We start from the raw sequence: 18,870 nt of genomic DNA, 5'->3' as shown, positions 1-18,870 counted from the left end.
GAGGATGCAGAGTAATTGATCCCTCCATACACTGTTGGAGAGGAATGTAAAGTGGAGATATCACCTCTTTGGAGAGCTGTTTGGCAGTTTCTTATGAAGTATGAATGTACATCTCTACCCTATAACCTGGCAACTCCATTCCTAGGTATTTACCCAAGGGAAATGAAAACAGACTTATATAAAAATGTTTATGGGGTAGGGGCGCCTGGGTGGCTCAGTCGTTAAGCGTCTGCCTTCAGCTCAGGTCGTGATCCCAGGGTCCTGGGATCAAGCCCCGCATCGGGCTCCCTGCTCCGCGGGGAGCCTGCTTCTCCTTCTGCCACTCCCCCTGCTTGTGTTCCCTCTCTCGCGGTGTCTCTCTCTGTCAAATAAATAAATAAAATCTTTAAAAAAAAAAAATGTTTATGGAGTAGCCTTATTTATAATAACCCCAAACTGGAAACAACTCAAATGTCCATCAGCAATGAACAGATTAAACAAATTGTAGTGTGTCCATACGATGGAATGCTACTCGGCAAAAGAATGAACTTATGTCCAGAATAGGCAAATCTCTACAAACAAAGTAAATCAGTCATTGTCCATTGTTGGGGAATGGAAAGTGAGGGGGACAAGACAAGGAGTGACTGCTAATTGGTATGGGTTCTTATCTATAAACAGAATATAACGATACCCACTGGGGTGATGAAAATGGTCTAAAATCTGATGATGTTAATGGCTGCACAACTTTGTGAATATAGTAAAAATCACTGAATTGTATACTTTAAAAGGGTGTACTATTTGCTATATAAATTATATCTCAATAAATCCACTTAAAAAGGAATGAACAACAGTTCATTAACATAACACACACAAACATTATGTGTAAGCAAAAGAAGCCAGACACAAAAAAGTACATGCTGTATGATTCCTTTTATATGAAATGCAGATGCAGGTAAAACTAACTGAAGGTGACAGAAATCAGTTATTGCAGTAATGAGCAACTAGCTGGAGCAGAACACAAGTAAACTTTATAGGAGGCACAATTGTTCTATATCTTGTTTTGGAGGGGGTGTACACAACTGTCAAAATTTAAGAGCTTTGAGCGTGCTAGGAGGCCGTTGCTTTCCCCATGGGCCCTCTTCCAGGCTCGGTCCGGTGTCGGCATGGCCCGAGGAAATCAGCGAGAACTTGCCCGCCAGAAAAACATGAAGAAATCCCAGGAAATTAGCAAGGGAAAAAGAAAAGAGGATAGCTTGACCACCTCTCAGAGAAAGCAGAGGGACTCTGAGATAATGCAACAAAAGCAGAAGGCAGCTAATGAGAAGAAGTCTATGCAGACGAGAGAAAAATGATGACTATTTGGAAAAACCTGGGTGTTATTGCCAACTAGGTGTATCATAAGCTCTAAGGTCAAAAATTTTGTGGAGCAAATAGTCCTATGTTATACCCTTATAAAACTATTTTAAACTTTACCTTTCAGCCTGACTTAGTGTAATGTTTCAGAACCATTCTTCAAAGAATAAAATATAAAAAAAAAAATAAAAAAAATAAAAAAAAATTTAAAGAGCTTTAACTTTTAATTATATCTCAGTAAAAAAGGTAGCAAAAAAAAAAAAAATCACCATTTGAACTTGGAAATAAAAGAGGCTAAAAAACTAAGAGTGCCTGACAAAGAATGCCTTCATCCTTCCCCAGCAGGAGTGGATTGTACAGATGTCCATTTAGAGAAATACCCAGAGCCTGAGTACACTGTCTTTTCTTTCCATAAGACTTAATAATAACCTCTTCCACACCCCTCTAATTTTCACATATCAGTTTACTTAAGTTTTAAAAAATACTTGCAGAATATTCCACAGCCAAAACTAAGCCTTGTTAAAGCACGTTTAAGTGCCACCAAGTGGTGAGAAAGAAGTATATTTTTATATAAACCAGATCCTAGGAGGAAAACCAGTCTACTCTTTCTTTTTCTGTCTTCTGAAAACATATTCTGATACCCTGTCTAGAAGAATCCTCTCCACCTACCACCCTTCTCTTCCTTCCCCTGGTTAACTCATATTCACTTTCACCTCTCTCAAATGAAAATTTTTCTTAGAAATTCTTCTGATTTTCTATTATTCCAATCAGCCCACCTCTACAAACACAATCACACACACGCACATACACACATACACACAGAACCACATCTCTTTTCAGAGCTCTTATCTTGTGTAGTTATAGGTTCTTCATATGATTAATGTCCCTATTTCTCCCATTAGAGTCTAAGTGCCACATAAACAGGAACAGTCTACTAGAATAAGTTAAAAACACAATTCAACCAAACCATCTAAACAGAGATTGTCCCCAAAGCAAAAAGGCTATCCTTGCTTGAGAAATCCATTATAAGTCAATATACATTTATTTGACAGAAACATTTATTTTGGATCAGTATCTGTGAGTCACTGAATATCTACTTCCTTGTCAACTTGGCTCTTAGAATATAGGCTTTCCTCTGAGTCACAGATTTCTATGCTTATTTTGTCTGTTGATCCCTTAACTGGGCACCTGTATTCTTATCTTTAATTTCTGTTGTGTATTTTACTATGTTTCTCCTGTAGCTTCTAAGATACCAAATTTTAAGACATTAAACAATGTTCATAAACTACTGTCAAGACCATACCTAATGGTATTTATAGCTGTAGAAATGTAACTGCTTAGGGACAGGGGTTTCAGTTCGGAATGCAAAGTGACATTACCACCCAAAAGTTCAAAAGAGTTCTTCTAACATTCAAGTAAACAGAATACCAACACAGAAAGAATGAAGAGCCAAAAAGAACAGCTAACAATAGGCAAGTTGGAGACGAAAACAGCATAGATACACTAAATAAAAGCAAAAACATTTATTTTTTTTAAGATTTTATTTGACAGAGAGACACAGCGAGAGAGGTAACACAAGCAGCGAGAGTAGGAGAGGCAGAAGCAGGCTTTCCACTAAGCAGGGAGCCCGATGCGGTGCTCAATCCAAGGACCCTAGGATCATGACCTGAGCTGAAGGCAGACACTTAACAACTGAGCCACCCAGGTGCCCCAAAGCAAAAACATTTATAGAAATCAACTTATGCCAACTAGATAAGGTCTGTACTTTAGCAAATGCCCACAGGAAATACAAAAGAAGGCCTTTTGGCAAAATTTGAATATTTTTCTACAATCCTCTGAAGAACTTTAAATAAGAAACTGTGTAATACCAATCTATGCTTTCTTGAAAAGGGTGGAGAAGGCACACTCAGAAAAACCCGGAAGGCTATGCTGTGCCAATTACACACTGCAGCCCTCCTAAAGCTATAACAAAGCAACTGAACTTTCAGAATCAATTCTGTAAGAACCAATTCTGAATATGTGAAAATTCCTGAGTTGGAGAAAAAGGACCCTTGATAAGGCTGTGGGGATATAGGTATTCTCCTAATGACTGCTATCCTACAATAATGGAGGAGCTACAAAATTGTATCACCCATGTAGAGGGCAATTTGGCAATATCTAGCAAAATTACAAATGTATTTTACCCCTTACCTCAGCAATACCATTTCTAAAAGGAATGTATCCTACAGATACCAGCACACATACAAAATAACTTATATACAATATTATCCACTGTAGGATGGTTAGCAACAAGTGAAAACTCAAATGTTCAATAATCATCAAGTTAAACATATTATAGCATATCCACACAATGGAATCCAATGCAGTTGTGAAAAAGAATGAGAATGCTCTCTACATACAGATACAGAAAGGTAACTAAAAAATATATATAGAAAAAAACAAAGTACAGAACAAAGTCTTTTCTATATCCTGTTGTATGTAAGAAAATAGAAAAAGAAAAATATTAACATCTGCTTTTATTTTTACAAAGAAACGCTGAAAGAATACATAATATAAACGGTTAGAGGAAGCAAGTAAAACTAGAGTAGATGGAGCATGGCCGAAGCAATACTTGGCATTGCATACTTAATATGTGAGTTTTGAATTGAGAAAATATTACTAACTTAAAATAAGGTATACTACTGTCAAAAATATTTATAATGAAAATTATGGAGTGCCTGGCTGGCTCAGTTGCTAAAGCATGCTACTCTTAACCTAGGGGTCATGAGTTTAAAACCCACATTGGGTGGTGTATAGCTTACTTTAAATAAATAAATAAAGAGAAATAGATAATTTATTTAAAAAATTTGGGATGCCTGGGTGGCTCAGTCGGTTAAGTGTCTGCCTTCAGCTCAGGTCATGATCCCAGAGTCCTGGGATCTAGCCCTGCACTGGGCTCCTTGCTCAGCGGGGAGCCTGCTTCTCCCTCTGCCTGCCGCTCCCCCTGCTTGTATTCTCACACTCTCTTGCTCTCCCTCTCCGGCAAACAAACAAATAAAATCTCCCTCTCCGGCAAACAAATAAATAAAATCTTTAAAAAAAAATAATAATTGTACTGCATGCAACATTATTAGTTTACGATAGGACATTTTCTTCACTTATTGTTCCTATTTCATTTTAGTGAATATGGGGGGGATATATATTTAAAAGTGCTTGCATAGTTTCCCCATTTTTCCAATAGTTTTAAGTTCCTTAAAATAATGAATTTTTAGGGGCGCCTGGGTGGGTCAGTTGTTTGGGCGACTGCCTTCGGCTCAGGTCATGATCCTGGAGTCCCGGGATCGAGTCCCGCATCGGGCTCCCTGCTCAGCGGGGAGTCTGCTTCTCCCTCTGACTCTCCCCCTCTCATGTTCTCTGTCACTCTCTCTCTCTCAATAAATAAATATCTTTAAAAAAAATGAATTTTTATACAAAGGTTCTGAGTAAGAATTACAGTACCTACAGAAAATATCCACTTAGTACAAATTAGAAACTTCTACATGGATGTTCAAAAGATCTTTTTTTTTTTTTTTCGAAGTTTAACCAAACTCTGGAGGTATTATCTGACTCTCGCAGTTTGCAGAAAATGAAAAAGAGCCCAGAAATACTGTTCAAGCTACTCAAGTTTTTTTTAGTATCACTAAAATACTAACTGTTCCCACCCTGATAACCAGTTGCCCTAAGACATATTCTTTTTTTCATGTTCAAGCTACTAGAACATATTTACTCTGGGTGTTTCACTTTAATTATGTCTACTCCTGATTCTCACATGGCGCTGTGCTATTTGGGAGTCAAACACACTGAGAAATAATGTTTAGCTGTACATCCATAAGGACAGTGGCTTCAGCTAAACTACAACTACAGACTCTGAAAATGTAGAGGTCAATAAACACAATCAATTACAAAGTACCACCTCACATTATGGATACAATGAAATTCTAACGAAATATATTTTCAAATGTCAAACCCATAAATTTCAAAGGCATCCGAAATCCCCAAAAAAGCCACTTAAAATGTAAAAGGTATTCATGGGGAAAACTTATGGTCAGCATTTTATTTTAAGAAGATGGGCTGCAGGGCATCTGGCTGGCTCAATCAGAACAGCATGCAACTCAATCCTGGGGTCATGAGATCAAGCCCCATGTTGGGTATAGAGATTATTAAATAAACAAAACTTAAAAAAAAAATGGGCTGAATAAAAAAAAATTTTGTAAGTACTAAATATGTTTTACATTAGTTTTCTAGAGTTGCTGAATTTTACCACATATTACCACAAACAAGGTGGCTTAAAACATCAGAAATATATTGTCTTGCAGTTCTGGAGACTGACAAGAAGGCAGAAATCAAGATGCTGGCAGGGCTATTCTCACCCCAAATGCTAAGGAAGAATCCTTCTTTGCCTCATTGTAGCTTCTGGTGGTTGTCAGCAATCCTTGGCATTCCTTGGCTTATGGCCACATAACTCCAATCTCTACCTGTATCCAAATTTCCCCCTTTCTACTAAAAATACCAGTTACTGGATTAGGTCCCACTCTAATCTAGTATGACCTCATCTTAACTTGACCCAACTGTAAAGACCCTATTTCCAAGTAAAGTCACATTCAAAGATACCGGGAATTAAGACTTCAATATATCTTTTTGCAGAACACAATTCAACTCAACATAGTCCAAATCAGTCAATTTCTTCAAAAGTAGATCTAGATTCATATATGGAATATTTATATATTTTGCCTAACCTGAACCCATTTCCCTTTCTTGGGGAATAGCATCTGATTTTTTTTTTTTTTTTAAAGAATCAATCTGCTCCTCCCTCAAGCCTTAAGAGAGGGCTAATCTTAAGCCTCTCCCAAAACCAGGCACATGTCCTTGGTCAGATCAGAGGATCACACTCCTCTAGCCTTAGGGTGACTGGTTCAGGTATAGGCCACACGACCCAAGCCTGGCATTCCATCCACCAATTTGACTGGTGCTATACAGATAAACACATGTGGACTCTAAGAATTATATAAGTCTAGAGCTGCTACTGATCATCTTTATCATCATACCTGAAGAAGGAAACCAAAATTGAAAAAGAATGCTTAGAGGGTGGCTGGGTGGCTCAGGGGGCTAAGCAGCTACCTTTGGCTCAGGTCGTGATCCCAGCATCCTGGGATGGAGCCCCACATCAGGCTCCCTGCTCAGTGAGGAGCCTGCTTCTCCCTCCCCTTGCTCTTGTGCTTTCACTTGAGCTCACTCTCAAACAAACAAAATGTGAAAAAGCATGCTTAGAAAGGGAGATAAGGATACATTCCTGATGACATCAAACTTCTTATTCCACTTACATAAAATCCTACCTATATAGCTTTATCCTGTGAACTTCCCAGTTTTCTGAGCTTGCAATAGAAAGAGTCCTGATACATACAGCAGAACACTGCAAAGTACCATATGACTGAAAACAGGGCTTCATTTTTTTTTTCAGATTATTTTCTCAAACTTGGCAAAGAGATAGGAAAAGCCAGTAGAAAAAAAATAGTTTGTATCCACTTCCATTCCCTAACCACCAGGGCATCTTCCAAGAAGGATTTTAGAATCTGTAAGTTACAAACAAATTCATTCATGCTTGTTAAAGTATGGATCTGTGAGCTCCTTATAGCAAAACACGAACAATATAAAGAACTCTCAGAATTATAAAAACCAAAGTACCAGTATCTAAAAAAAAAAGCATTAATAAAATCTTTTCCTCCTTAATGCCATTCCACATCACCACCATCCCTATAAAGCAATGTCAGTCCTAGATCAACAAATGATGACAAAGTCATACTGAAGTATCTCTTTCTCTCCACATCACCACTTTGAGAACATTCACGACAGTCTTGCACTTTAACATGATCATTGCCCATGTTTCATTTGTTTCTATCTCAAGCAAACTGTGTCACACACATATTACATTAATATATGTCCCCAGATTACTGGAAAAACCATCAACATCTTATACTCTTACATAATCTAAACGCTCTTTCTTCACCTACAGCCCACCTCCAACTTTTACCCATTTATCTCTTGGAAATTCCCAGCCCTTTCCTATCTTTTTGCTGGTACTTCAGAAATTTCAAAAACACACATTCTGAGCAAAAGGGGAAAAAATTACATTTTGAAATAAGACAAAATTTAAAAATATGTTTCACCTATTAAAGGCTGGGTTTCACTAGCGTCTCCACACAATTCACAAACATAGAAAACTAGTTCTTTATATCTTATATAATGCAGTGGTTCTCAAAGGGGCAACTTCTTCCACCCAATCGCCTTTAAAAATCACTGCGTTAAAGCCATTAAGGGTACCATATATTGTGTCCAAAATATCTACTTCCCAAAAATAAGCAAGAAAAAACTTATGGGGGGAAGTTAAAAATATAACTTACATGTTTATAACCACGTGAAAGCGTACAGACTCTGAAGTCAGACTATCCCAAATCCAAACCACCAGTTCCATCACATTTGTGAATTATTTAATCATTAATCATTTTTTTAAGATTTTATTTATTTGACAGAGGGATAGAGAGAGCCAGAGAGCACAAGCGGGGGGGCGGGAATGGCAGAGGGAGACAGAGAAGCAGGCTCCCCGAGGAGCAGGGAGCCTGATGTGGGACTTGATCCCAGGCCCCTGGGATCATGACCTGAGTCAAAGGCAGACATTAACCAACTGCGCCACCCAGGTGCCCATCATTAATTATTCTAATTGTTTCTTCATAGAAAGACTAGAAAGACTCAACAACAAACTAAATGAAGCAGAGGAATGCGGAAGTCAATCTGAAGACAAGGCACCAAAAAAAAACAACAACCAAAAAAACACCACACTCTTTGCAAGTTGACTGTATACATTAAATGAGAAAAACAGCTGTTAGGCACATACTCTGTGGTTGACAAATACCTATTACCACAAATATTCACATGAAAAAGTGAAAACTGATGCTTTCTACTTTGGCCCCAATTCTTCATCCCTCTCTCTATATACAGTCCCTTTGTCAGGTAACTTTATAATACCCTCCCACCATGACTCTGGGCTCAATTGTGTAACTTGCTTTAGCCAATGAGATATCAGCAGACATTACACAAGCAGTAGCTTGAAAAAGTGCTTCCTTATTTCTGTTTTCTACCTTTCCACAAATCTTTACTGGGCATCCACTGTGTACCAGTCACTCTGCCAAGTACTCAAAATATAAAGAAACACATGACATGGTCACTGAATTCAAGGGTCTCTCGAACTAGAAGAGGTACAGTACAATTGGAGAAAGAAAGGGAAGGAGATAAAGTAGTATAATAATAATTGCACATTAAAAAAAGAGTGACTTGTATTTTGTGGTAAGAGGACTTGAGAGATTAGGGTGGAGAATGGGCAGGATATAGAGAGTTGAGACTAAAGTGGTAGGCTGGATCAGGTATCTTGGAGCATCTTACATACTGGTTAAAGTACCCTTATCTTATATGTCTGTGGTTTCCAAACTTCAGTGTGTCCATGAGTCACTTGGGATATGTCAGAAATACAGATTCCCATGCCTTCCCTAAGATTTGGAATCAGCAGATCTGGAGTAGGACACCAAATTTTCAATTTACTATCCAAGCATACTTTCAAACTGTTGGAAATGGAAGAAAAATATGATAGGCTGCTTGGATAAGCACAAAGGTTTGGGAGACAACCAAGAGCTGAGGCAGGCTTGAACAACAGGGTTCATCTGCTACATGAGGCTTCTTCAAGACTAGAAGACATGGTTCTTTCATGTAATGTATAAAAACCACCCAGAGGGGTGCCTGGGTGGCTCAGTCAGTTAAGCATCTGCCTTTGGCTCAGGTCATGATCCCAGGATCCTGGGATCAAGCCCCGCATTGGGCTCCCTGCTCAGCGGGGAGTCTGCTTCTCCCTGTGCCCTCCTCCCCCGCTTATACTCTCTCACTCACTTTCTCTAAGTAAATAAAACCTTAAACAAAACAAAAACACAGAGAGTCAAGCAAAATGAAAACACAGAGGAATATGTTCCAAACAAAACAACAGGTAAAACCTCAGAAAAAAACCTTAATAAAACAAGAGATAAGTAACATTTACACGGTAGAGATTTCAAAGTAATGGTCATAAAGACGCTCAACTGAACTGGGGAGAAGAATGAACACAGTGAGAACATCAACAAAGAGAAGAAAATAGAAGTACCAAATAAAAATTATGGAGCTCAAGAATACAAATAATTCAACTAAAAAAATAGAAATACTCAACAACAAACTAAATGAAGCAAAGGAATGGAAAAGTCAATCTGAAGACAAGGCAGTGGTACTCACCAACCAGAGCAGCAAAAAGAAAAAAAAATTAAAAAGTAAACAGCACAAGTGACTTATGAACAAAAATCAAACTAACATTCACATAATAGAGCTCCCATAAGAAACAAAGGAGCAGAAATTTTAGTTGATGAAATCATGGGCGTAAACTTCCCTAACCTGGGGAAGGAAACAGACATCCACATCCAGGAAACCCAGGGAGTTCCAAGTAAGAGAAACCAAAAGAGACCCACACCAAGATGTATTATAATTGAAATGTCAAAAGTTAAAGACAAAAAAAGAAACTATTAAAAGCAGCAAGAGAAAAACAACTTGTTATGTACAAGGAAACACCCAGCAGATTTCTCAGCAGAAACTTTGGAGACCTGAAGAAAGTAGCATGATATACTCAAAGTACTGAACGAAAAAAATTTCAAACCAAGAATACTCTACCCAGCAAAGTTATCATTCAGAAGTGAAGGAGAGATTAAGAGTTTTTGAGACAAGCCAAAGCTAAAGGAATTCACCACTCAACTGGTCTTACAAGAATTGCTAAAGGGATTTCTTAAAACTGAAAAGAACAGGTGCTAATGAATAACAAGAACACATATGAAAAGATAAATCTCACTGGAAAGGTAAATATATAATAAAGGTAATGGATTAATCACTTTTAAGGCTAATATAAAGATTAAAAAGCAGAACCCGTAAAAATAACTAAGATTACAATAATTAAAGGATAAACAAGAAAAAAGAAGATGTAAAATGTGACATCAAAAACAAAATGCTGGGGGAACCTGGGTGGTTCAGTTGGTTGAGCGTCCCGACTCTTGATTTTGGCTCAGGTCATGATCTCAGGGTTGTGAGATCAAGCCCTGTGTCAGGCTCTGCACTCAGCAAGAAGTCCGCTTGTCCCTCTCCCTCTGCTTTTCCCCCTGCTTATGTATGCTCTCTCTCAAACAATGAATAGTTAAATAAATAAAATCTTTAAAAAAATGTTGGAGAGGAATAATAACGTTGAGCTTTAAAATGAGATCAAACTTATGCTATCAATTTAAAATAGGTTTATATATAAGCTTCATGGTAACCACAAAGCAAAAATTTATAGTAAATACACAAAATATAAAGAGAAAAGAATATAAACATATCACTAAAGACAGACATGAACTCATAAGAGAGCAAGAGAAGAAAAAAGGAACAGAGAGGAACTACAAAAATAGCCAGAAAATGATTAACAAAATGGCAACAAGCACATACCTACTGGTAGTTGCTTTAAATGTAAATGGGCTAAATTCTCCAATCAAAAGACAAAGAGTGGCTGAATGGAAGAAAAAAAAAAGACCCATCTCTATACTTTGTACAAAAGACTCACTTCAGACACACATTGAAAGATGGAACAAGATATTCTTTGCAAATGGAAACCAAAAGAAAGTGGAGTAGCTATACTTACATCAGACAAAACACTTAAAAACAAAGGCTGTGGTAAGAAACAAAGCAGAATGTTACAGAATGATAAAAGGGTCAATCCAACAGGAAGATAAAACATTTTGAATATTTATGCACTCAGGGCATCTGGGTGGCTCAGTTTAGTGTCCCACTCTGCTTTCAGCTAAGGTCATGATCTCAGGGTCCTGAGATTCAGCTCCCCACTCAGCACAGAATGTGCTTGAGATTCTATCCCTCTCCCTCTACCCCTCCCCCAACTCGTGCCCATACCCTCTCTCTAAAATAAATAAAAATCTTAGGGCACCTGGGTGGCTCACATGATCCCAGGGTCCTGGGATCGAGCCCCACATCAGGCTCCCTGCTTGGCGGGAAGCCTGCTTCTCCCTCTCCCACTCCCCCTGCTTGTGTTCCCTCTCTCACTGTGCTTCTCTCTGTCAAATAAATAAATAAAATATTTTTAAAAAATTTATGCACTCAACATAGGAGCACCTAAATATATAAAGCAAATACTAACACACCTAAATCAAAAATAAACAGCAATACAATAATGACAGGGGACTTTAATAACCTACTTACATCAATGGATAGATCATACACACAAAATCAGTAAGAAACACTGGTCTTAAAGCAAACATCAGACCAGATAGGCTTAACAGATATTTAGAGAACATGCCATCCAAGAACAACAAAACATACATTATTTTCAAGTGCATATAGATCCAAGATAGAGTACGTGACAGATCATTTCCCAAGATAAACCACAAAACAATTATTAATAAATTTAAGAGGACTGAAATCGTATCAAGCGTCATTTCCAACCACATGGTATGATACCAGAAACTACACAAAGCTGGAAAACTCACAAATACGTGGAAATAAAACCACATGCTACTGAACAACAAATGGGTCAAAAGAAATCAAAAGAGAAATTGGGGCGCCTGGATGGCTCAGTTGGTTAAGCATCTGCTTTCGGCTCAGGTCATGATTCCAGAGTCCTGGAATCGAGCCCCACGTTTGTCTCCCTGATCAGTAGGGAGTCTGCTTCTCCTTTCCCTCTGCCCCTCTCCCTGCTTGTGTGCTCACGTGGGCACTCTGTCATTCTCTCTCCCTCTCAAATAAATAAATAAAATCTGTAAAAAGAAAAAAAAAAAAGAGAGAAATTTAAAAAATAGCTTGACATAAATACAATCTTTAAAAAAAAAAATAAAAAGGGCGCCTGGGTGGCTCAGTTGGTTAAGCGACTGCCTTTGGCTCAGGTCATGATCCTGGAGTCCTGGGATCGAGTCCCGCATCGGGCTCCCTGCTCGGCAAGGAGTCTGCTTCTCCCTCTGACCTTCCTCCTTCTCATGCTCTCTGTCTCTCATTCTCTCTCAAATAAATAAAATCTTAAAAAAAAAAAAAAAAGATAAAAAATACCTTGACAAAGAGAAAATGAAAATGTAAGAAACCAAAATTTATGGAATGCAGTAAAAGAAATTCTAAGAGAGAAGTTCATAGTGACAAATGCCTACCTCAAGAAACAAAAGTATCAAACAACCTACTGTACGGCTCATAAAGAAGATAAAGAACAAAGCCCAGAGTTAGTAGAAGGAAGGAATTAATAAAGATTAGAGCAGAAATTAATGAAATCGAGACTAAAAAGACACCAGAGGAAAAAAAGAAATCAATGAAATGAAAAGCTGGTACCTTGAAAAGATAAACAAAATTGACAAACCTGTAGCTACACTCACCAAGAAAGAGAGGACTCAAAATCAGAAAGAGAGAAAAGAAAGAGATGTTATAACTGATACCACAGAAACACAAAGGATCATAAGAGACCGCTATGAACAATTATATGCCAACTGGACGACCTAGAAGAAATTGATAAATTTCTACAAACATATACCTACCAAAACTGAATCATGATGAAATAAAAAATATGAACAGACTGATTACTAGTAAGGAGACTGAATCAGTAATCAATAACCTCCCAATGAACAAAGTCCAAGACCACAGAGTTTCACTGGTGAATTCTACCACCAAACACGCAAAAAAGAATTAACACCAATCCTTCTCAAACTCCTCCCAAAAGACAGAAAAGGAGGAAACTCTTCTAAACTCATTTTAGGAGACCAGCACTACCCTAATAATCAAAACCAAGCAAGATACCACAAGAAAAGAAAACTACAAGCTAACACCCTGACACACAAGACATACAAAAATCCTCAACAAAATATTAAGAAACCCAAAGCAATAATACGTTGCAAGTATTATTCACCATGATCAAGTGTGACTTACTTCAGGTTTGCAAGGATGGCTCAACAGCTATAAAATCAGTCAATGTGACACACTACAGTAACAAAATGAAGGATAAAAATCATATCATCTCTACAGATGCAGGGAAGGCACTCGACAAAAGTCAACATCCATTTATGATAAGAACTCTCAATAACATGCCTCACCATAATAAAAGCCATATATGACAAGCCACCTACTAATTTCATACTCAATGGTGAAAAGCTGAAAGCTTTTTCTCTAAGATCAGGAACAAGACAAAGATGACCACCCACTGTTACCACTTTTATTCAACATAGTATTAGAAATCCTAGTCAGAACAATTAAGCAAGAAAAAGAAAGGGCAAATTGGAAAGGAAGAAATAAAACTATCACTATTTGCAGATAACACAGTATTACATAAAGAGAATTCTGAAGATTCCATCAAAACAGTATTAGAATAAATGAATTCTGTAAGGTTGCAAGATACAAATACACAAAAATCTGTTGCATTTATATACACAAAAAATAAACTACCAAAAAAAAATGAAAAAATCCCACTTCCAACTGCACCAAAAAGAATAAAATGCTTAGATATAAACATAACCAAGAGGATGAAATATCTGTACACTGAAAACAAGACACTGATGAAAGAAACTGAAGCAAGACACAAATAAATAGAAAGATAGTCCATGCTCCTGACTGGAAAAGTTACTATTGTTAAAATGTCCACACTACCCAAGTCAATATACAGATCCAATGCAATCCTTACCAAAATTCCAATGGCATATTTCACAAAAACAGAATAATCCTAAAATTTGTATGGAGCTATAAAAGACCCTGAGGAGCCAAACCAATCTTGAGAAAGAAGAATACACCTGGAGACATCATGCTCCTTGATTTCGAACTATACTACAAACTATTAGTGATTAAGACAGTATTGTATTGGCATAAAAACAGACACACAGATCAAAGGAACAGAACAGAGCCCAGAAATAAACCCACGCATATATGGTCAATTTATGACAAAGGAGTTTAGAATATACAATGGGGAGAGGACAGTCTCTTCAATAAATAGTATTAGAAAAACTGGACAGCCACATGCAAAAAAATGAAATTTGACACTATCCTACACCATACACAAAAATTAACTCAAAATGGATTAAAGATCTGAACATAAGATCTGAACCACAAAACTCCTAGAAGTAAACAAAGGCAATAAGCTCTTTGGCATCGGTCTTGGTAATGATTTTTTTTTTTTAATCTGACACCAACAGCAAAAACAACAAAAGCAAAAATAAACAAGTTGGACTACATCAAACTAAAAATCCTCTGCACAGCAAAGGAAACCATCAACAAAGTGAAAAGGCACCTGAATGGGAGAAAATATTTGCAAATGATGTGTCTGAAAATGGGCTAATATCAAAAATATATAAAGAATTCACAAATCAAAAGCAAAAAATCCCCCCAAATAATCCAATTAGAAAATAGGCAGAAGATCTAGACAGACATTTTTCCAAAGAAGATACATAGATGGGGGTGGCTCAGTCGGTTAAGCATCTGCCTTCGGCTCAGGTCATGATCCCAGGGTCCTGGGATCGAGTCCCGCATCGGGCTCCCTGCTCCACGGGGAGCCTGCTTCTCCCTCTGCCTCTGTCTCTCTCTGTCTCTCATGAATAAATAAATAAAATCTTTAAAAAAGAAAAAAAAGATATATAGATGGCTAACAGATACATGAAAAGATGTTCTACATCATTAATCATCAGGGAAATGCAAATGAAAACCACAATGAGCTATCACCTCACACCTGTGGGAATGGCTATTATCAACTAGAAATAAGAGTTTGCAAGGATGTGGAGAAAAGGGAACTCCTGTGCACTGCTGGTGGGAATGTAAACTGGTGCAGCCACCATGGAAAACAGTATTAGGAAAAAAAGAGAAACCACATTTACATTATATGAAATATACAGATTCAGTTATCATTAGCTAAATGAGGCAAACTTTCTCCCACCTCGTTGAGTATATAGCTACATATTCTTAGTGAGAAAAATTACATATTTTTACATGAGCTTGGGGAGCTACTGCCCATTCTTTATGTGTCCTGCTTTGTCCTTAAAGATGAATAAATAGCCTTTATTCTCATGAACATTTTATAAGGCAACCATCTTTGAGTACACTAGTTTAGTTCTCATGCCCCAATATATACAATATTTCCTAATATCATGTCAACTTTTCTCTCCTGAAATGCATGGGTCTATTCAACAATGCAAATCAACACAATAATTTTTCTCAAAATATTGTATTTAGAAGGCTCTCCAAGACCTTATTTTACAGATAAGAAAACCAAGACGCAGAGATGAAGTATGTTTACTCAAAACCACACAGCTATAATCATAGCTATACTAGAACCTAGTGCTCCTCCCCCAGGATTTTTCCCACTCTACACCACTGCCTAAGATGGGACTATTTTTTCTAAGAAAAAGTATGTGGTAGTTCTGTTGGCAAAAAGCATACAAACAAGTATTTTTGCCACCCTATCCTATAGATTGTAGCAATAAATGTGATAATGATGTGTAAATTGCCATCACCCAAACCATTACACAGATAAGCTGTAAATATATAAAAGTTTTGAAAAGACCAAACACAATGCAATTTAAATTCCAGAGAGAAGAATCATCGTTATTACAAAAATATTTAGACAAAACTATGTTATAATTTTAAGATTATATCTAAAAAGCAAATTCCGTCAATCAGCTTCAACGGATTTCTTTCAAGCGATCTATTATTTATTAAGCAAAGATAAAGGTCTTTGTTTCTTAGTCAATTCTCACAACCCTCCTACACGGTATTTACTATTAATACTATTTAATATAACAATGAACTAAAATTAGTTCTCTCTACATTCCCATAGGTGGTAAAGTGTGAAGATAAAATTTGTACCCAGGTCTGCTTGATCCAAAGTCACATTTTGTTGTTGTTATATGCAAGTGCTTCCAGAATGGGCCTTAGAATGTGATGAACAACTGGAGAAATGATGAAAGGAATTAAAACTTGTGAATGCAAAATACATTTAACAACCTCTTCCATCCTATCAAGATACAATCTTTAAAGGGTTAGCAACCCATGGTTAATAATTGAAAAGCATACAAATTCATCTAAAATTATTTTTGTACATTATGTATTTTCTCTGGAAGTACAAATGTTCTTCACGTAACTTGGTGCTTTAAAAAGAAAAGGAAGACTCAATGGTTAACTTCAAGAAAGGTTGCAACTTTTAACTTTTTTAAAATTCATAAATGGACAAAAGCCAGAAGAGACAAAACTATTTGCATTGTATCAAAATTGTTTTACAGATTTAATATAAACAGTGATGCAAATAGAGCAAAAAACATTCACTAAAAAGACTTCACTGAATATGTATGTTTCACTACTGAACTGTCTAATTAATGTCATTCTCTTAAGTATGATCACCATTATTTCCACTTCTAAAGTCTTTCCTATCTCCACGGGCTTCTGAAGATATTGGTTTCCCCCTAGACTAAAATCCAGGTATCCCCCACTTTTCAAAAGTTTGCATTACACCATCTCACTTTTATAAAAAATGGCAAAAACTGGGGCACCTGGGTGGCTCAGATGGTTAAGCGTCTGCCTTCGGCTCAGGTCGTGATCCCAGGGTCCTGGGATCGAGTCCCGCATCGGGCTCCCTGCTCCTTGGGAGCCTGTTTCTCCCTCTGCTTCTCTCTCTCTCTGTCTCTGTCTCTTGTGAATAAATAAATAAAATCTTTAAAAAAAAAAAAAAAAGGGCAAAAACTGAAACAGTGGTCAGCATTTGTTTCACAGCAAGCTGTTACAGAGGCAGTGTGCACCCTGAGCAGCTAGAGTGGCACCATCAGGCTCCTTCCCTTGAACTACACTCAGCATCAAGCCACCCTAACTTTGAACTGTGTCTGTGAGCATCTGTACTTTACCTCAATTTTTTTTCTTGCATCAATTAACAAGATGCATCCCCGGGTATCAGAAAAACCCAGGAGAGCTTATTTCTTGGGTCTGGGAATGCGCAAAATTTTTCCATATAAATAGTTGCTAATTGCTTCTTTGCTCTACGCCATTTCAGCTTACAGAAGGTTTCACAGAAATGCTCTACTTTCAGATAAGAGAGGAGGACCTGCATATGCATACATTTATTTTATAAGTTAATTCGAGGGTGGGGGGAATGGGTTAGCCTGGTGATGGGTATTAAAGAGGGCATGTATTGAATGGAGCACTGGGTGTTATACGCAAACAATGAATCATGGAACACTACATCAAAAACTAATGATGTAATATATGGTGATTAACATAACATAATAAAATAAAATTTAAAAAAAGAAAATAAAGGAACCTAAATCTCCCTGATAACCAGTAAAAAAAAAAAGTTAATTCAGTATACTTAATTTGATGCATTTACAAACATATATCAATTTATTTTACACACACAAAAAGAAAGAAAAAGAAACACAAAGAAAAAATGGAGCTGTATAGAATAGAGAAGAAAGATGAATGAAAACTGTACCATGAAAAAGCAATTTACTCATTCCTAAAAGAACATTCTTGGCAGAATCCTAGGCTGCATTATTGGACCAAACATCTGAAGATCCTGTATATATGCCATCTGAGAGCAAGCATCCTTTAAGCATCGTTTTAAAGTGTGCTACTTATTTCATACTCCAGTCAAATATAATAGCAACAGTTATCATTACTATTATTGCTTATACTTCTGTTCTTGAGTCACAAAAACCAGATGCTGATAGCAACATGATTTGACAAAGGATCCTTCCTTTCGGTTTCTTAATACAGCGCTTATTCTTTACCTTTTTTACCTGCCAGTGGATATTCATATTCCTCAAACCAGTTGATCTCATCTGGATTACTTGTTAAACAGTATCTGACAAAATATGGATTGGGTGACTTAGGTACAATAATTACTAAAGGTATTCTTACCTTACCATCTTTATAGTTTTAAGAAATAATTTTTTTAATGTCTGGGAGATAATAAACATTTTTTAATCATTTAAAAAGAGCAAACTTTCCACTTTTTCCAAAGTAAAATTTAAATCCTTAGAAAAGGAGAAAAGAGAAGGGTAAAAAATGTCTGGGTCATCAACATCTCTGGTTCTGTCTTTGCCACATCAGTTTATTTTTTTTTTAATCAGTGTGGCTATGTTAGAATAACTCTTCTCCGTTAATATACATTTTCTTGCCTTTTTTAAAAAAGGATTTACTTATCTGAGAGAGCAAGAGAGAGAGAACACGAGTGGGGGGGTGGGGCAGAGGGAGAAGCAGACTCCCCGCTGAGCAGGGAGCCTGATGTTGGACTCAATCCCAGGATCCTGGGATCATGACCTGAGCCGAAGGCAGACGCTTAACCAACTGAGCCACCCAGGTGCCCCATTCTTGCTTTTAAAAGATGGAAATATGTGGATAATTTAATCTTCTTGGTAGTTTAACAGTCTTGACCAACACAACTCATTCGAGGTTGGACTGTAAACTATGTGGCCTACTGTT

At 37.2% G+C, this 18,870-nt stretch overlaps 2 protein-coding genes across 2 annotated transcripts in view; one reads left to right on the top strand and one right to left on the bottom strand.

The window, feature by feature from the left end:
- Positions 1-18,870, bottom strand: part of LCOR (ligand dependent nuclear receptor corepressor) — a 140,219-nt gene that overhangs the window by 109,694 nt on the left and 11,655 nt on the right. The gene's annotated exons all lie outside the window — the stretch shown is intronic.
- On the top strand, positions 1,085-1,498 carry LOC118024348 (small EDRK-rich factor 1). The gene has a single exon (XM_035026219.1). The coding sequence runs from the start codon at positions 1,143-1,145 to the stop codon at positions 1,329-1,331; it is 189 nt and encodes a 62-aa protein (XP_034882110.1). The 5' UTR covers positions 1,085-1,142; the 3' UTR covers positions 1,332-1,498.

This window comes from Mirounga leonina, unplaced genomic scaffold (genome assembly GCF_011800145.1).
Source record: "Mirounga leonina isolate KUSES-001 unplaced genomic scaffold, KU_Mleo_1.0 Mir_114, whole genome shotgun sequence".
Classification (NCBI taxonomy): domain Eukaryota; kingdom Metazoa; phylum Chordata; class Mammalia; order Carnivora; family Phocidae; genus Mirounga; species Mirounga leonina.
The sequence above is the reverse complement of the archived record's forward strand: the minus strand, read 5'-3'. Positions and strand labels throughout refer to the sequence as shown.

Coding starts and splice junctions, on each gene's coding strand:
- LOC118024348 (XM_035026219.1), top strand. CDS start 1,143: ATGGCCCGAGGAAATCAGCGAGAACTTGCCCGCCAGAAAAACATGAAG.